At 42.9% G+C, this 3,542-nt stretch overlaps 1 protein-coding gene across 1 annotated transcript; it reads left to right on the top strand.

Moving 5' to 3' along the window:
• Positions 1-2,028: 2,028 nt before the first annotated feature.
• Positions 2,029-2,928, top strand: LOC127344345 (acidic endochitinase SE2-like). Its single transcript, XM_051370582.2, has one exon. It carries the CDS (start codon positions 2,029-2,031, stop codon positions 2,926-2,928), a length of 900 nt encoding a protein of 299 aa, XP_051226542.1.
• The last annotated feature ends 614 nt before the right edge of the window (positions 2,929-3,542 follow it).

Here is a 3,542-nt window from a genome sequence, read left to right on the forward strand (position 1 = left end):
TTCACATATTTGGGACTTCCCATGGGTACTACAAGGCCAAGAGTTGATGATTTAGTACCTATGATTTGCAAAGTGGATAAAAGACTATCTGGGCTTTCAAATATGATGTCTTACGATGCAGGACTTGTTACTATTAAAGTTGTTATCTCTGCCATGCCTAATCATGCAATATGTGCTATTAAAATGCATAATACAAATCTAGATCATATACAGAAAGCAAGTAGACAATTCCTTTGGCATGGGAAAGAAATTAATAAAAATGGTAAGTGTTTGGCAAGCTGGAAGAAAATTTGTTTCCCAAAAAGTGCTGGTGGACTTGGAGTATTGGATTTAAGAGAGCAGAGCAAAGCACTACAGATGAAGAATTTATATAAGTTCTATAATCACCATAACATTCCATGGGTCAATTTGATCTGGCAGGCCTACTACCAAAATGGAGCTTTACCGTTGGTAAATTCTACTAGAGGGTCATTCGAGTGGTGTGACTGTACTTCTCTGATTACTGAATTTAAACAGCTTACAACATGTACCCTGTCAATGGCAACAGTATTCTGATGTGGCATGACAAGTGGAGGAATATAGCTCTGAAGGATAAATATCCACATCTTTTTTCTTTCACGTACCAAGAAAGGGAATATTACTGTCAAGGAGGCATCTACACCTGCACATGGAAATATATTCAGTATATTCAATCTTCCTCTGTCTATGATTGCGGCACATCAGTGTGTTGAACTCTCACATGATCTAAACAGTTTGAGCATTGAAAACTCAAATGAACATGATAAATGGGTTTTCCCATGGGGAGGTGATAGATATTCTGCCAAAAAAGTATATATGGCTCTGTTAAATGCACCTGATGCACCACCACCTTTCAAATGGATCTGAAAATCAGCATGTTTACCCAAACAGAAATTCTTCTTTTGGCTACTGATACGACTGGATACTAAAGTACAAATGCTTAGAAAGAATTTCTACGTGGAAAATCAAATATGTGTTTTATGTGAAGATGAAACACGTGTGAGCATGATGCATCTTTTCTTCCAATGTGATTTCAGTCAAAATTTCTGGTGGAGGATTGGAGAAGAATGGAACACAGAACTGGATATTATTGACATGATAGTTGAAGCAAAGCATAGATATCTCAACAAATTCTTCAAGGAAGCCATGATAGCAGGTTGCTGGAGTATTTGGAACCAAAGAAATTCAATCATTTTTTATGAGAAGACCATAGACGTAGATAGATGTTTTTCCTTCTTTAGAGAATCGATTGCCACTATCAGGCATCGAGTTAAACCAGGTCTAAAAAAGGGCATGCAGGACTGGTTAGACATTTTATGAATGGACTTGCTCCCCACCATGTAAATATGAACTTTTATAAAAATTTATGAAATGACATAGTGGGAACCTTCCCCACTGTATTTGTGTCAAAAAAAAAAAGGAACTACCAAGCAGTTGTTCGTTGCCTCAACCGACCTTAAACATGTTCTGTCCTTTGCCGGTAAACTAGATTTTAACCTACTATCAAACCACTATCAGCACTACGTGCTGCAGTAAACTATCACCAATCATATAAGACTTTGTATATGCAGCTTGCCCGGTGCTCTGCTGGGATAGCGAACAAGGAGAAGACTCTTTTTTTAATCGCATGCATGTATTGTTGGTGCTCTAGTTTAATAAGGTGGAGCGGTTGTGATTTTCATCGAAAAAAGAAGAATAATGTTTGTGATTTGAACGCAGTCAGCTTCACTAATCATTCTTTGACCACTCCGACTAAGATAAGCATGCAGGCATCCCAACGCAACGGAACGTTTTCGCGCCGCAGCTGTCAGTAAATTCGGATGCAGGAGCGGACGAGCCACGGTATCCGGGACACTACGGGGCTGAGATGCTTCATCAAATCCGCTATAAAACACCAAACGTACGCAAGCCATATCACAACTCAAATTTCAGAGCGCACCTCACTGCCTCTCCAGCACAGTGAGCATCTAGCAGCTACACACGCTCGCAGTACTCATCGCAGACCCAGACATGGCAAGCCGAGCTCTCACTCCCTTTCAGCTCATCACATTCCTCTTTTTGGGGCTCCTTGTGACGTGTCACGCAGGCAGCATCGCCATCTATTGGGGCCAGAATGACGGCGAGGCTTCGCTTGCCGAAACATGCGCATCAGGGAACTATGAGTTCGTCATTCTGGCGTTCCTTCCCAAGTTCGGTAAAGGCCAGACACCACAACTAGACCTTGCAAGCCATTGCGATCCTTCGTCTGGTGGCTGCAGAAGCCAAAGCAAGGACATCAGCTCGTGCCAGAGACGTGGCGTGAAAGTTCTCCTGTCAATTGGCGGTGCCGATGGGAACTATGGCCTCACGTCCCCCGGTGATGCTAGTCAGGTTGCCATGTACCTGTGGAACAACTTCTTGGGTGGCACCTCCTCCTCGCGCCCCCTCGGCGACGCTGTACTCGATGGCATCGACTTCGACATCGAGCTCGGCGGTGCTAAGTTCTGGAACAACCTCGCCACAGACCTCAAGAAATTGGGCAACAACGGCGGGAAGACGGTGTTGTTGAGCGCGGCACCGCAGTGCCCTTTCCCTGATGAGTGGGATGGCGGCGCAATCAGCACAGGGTTGTTTGATTATGTGTGGGTGCAGTTCTATAACAATCAGGAGTGTCAATTCGACGCAGGGCGCACTGCGTTCATGGATGCGTGGAATAAGTGGGTATCGGTGCCGGCAGGTAAGATCTTTCTGGGACTGCCAGCTTCCAGCTCAAAGGATGCGGCAGGCACGGGATTCATTCCTGCCAACGAGCTCACGTCACGTGTGTTACCGCTCATCAAGGGCTCGCCCAAGTACGGTGGCGTCATGTTGTGGTCTAAGTACTACGATGATCAGAGCGGATATAGTTCCGCCATCAAGAGCTATGTGTGATTTTCTCCGTTGTGTAAGGCACTTTATCCACGTCATTACACATGTCCGGCATTTCAGTGCCGTGTGCCCGTCATGTTCTTTATCATATTATAGTGTGTAAATTCCTTGAGACGAGATCATATATATTGGTAGTTGGCATAACAGTGTTCCAGAGATATGCATGTATGTGTAATGATGATTAAAAAGGTACACAATTGATATTTCGAAGCTAAGTTCTATTATGTTGACATTTTTTCGCCCCGGATATATAATTGTTGGTGTTATGTAAAATCCTTAATTCTTAAGGCTCTATGTGTGTAATTGACCACCATAACTACAATAATCGTGTTTTGTTCATTCAACCTCATCGAGTTCTTTGGTATCAATCCATTCAGAATTATAAAATGTTCCATATTTTTCTCCGTGTTTGTATGCATCCATATGTATTTAAGTGTGCATCTTTACTAATTTCAATCTATATGTAGTCCATGTTGAACTATCGTAACATTTTAGGTATAGACGAGTGTTGTGAACTTGTGATTAGCAACGATGATCTTCTTTGATGAAATCCTTTTCATAAACATTTGTTTAGCTAGCTACCCGCTACGAGTCAAAACACGATGGCTTGATGCACC

The sequence above is a fragment of the Lolium perenne genome, chromosome 3, assembly GCF_019359855.2.
Source record: "Lolium perenne isolate Kyuss_39 chromosome 3, Kyuss_2.0, whole genome shotgun sequence".
Taxonomy (NCBI): domain Eukaryota; kingdom Viridiplantae; phylum Streptophyta; class Magnoliopsida; order Poales; family Poaceae; genus Lolium; species Lolium perenne.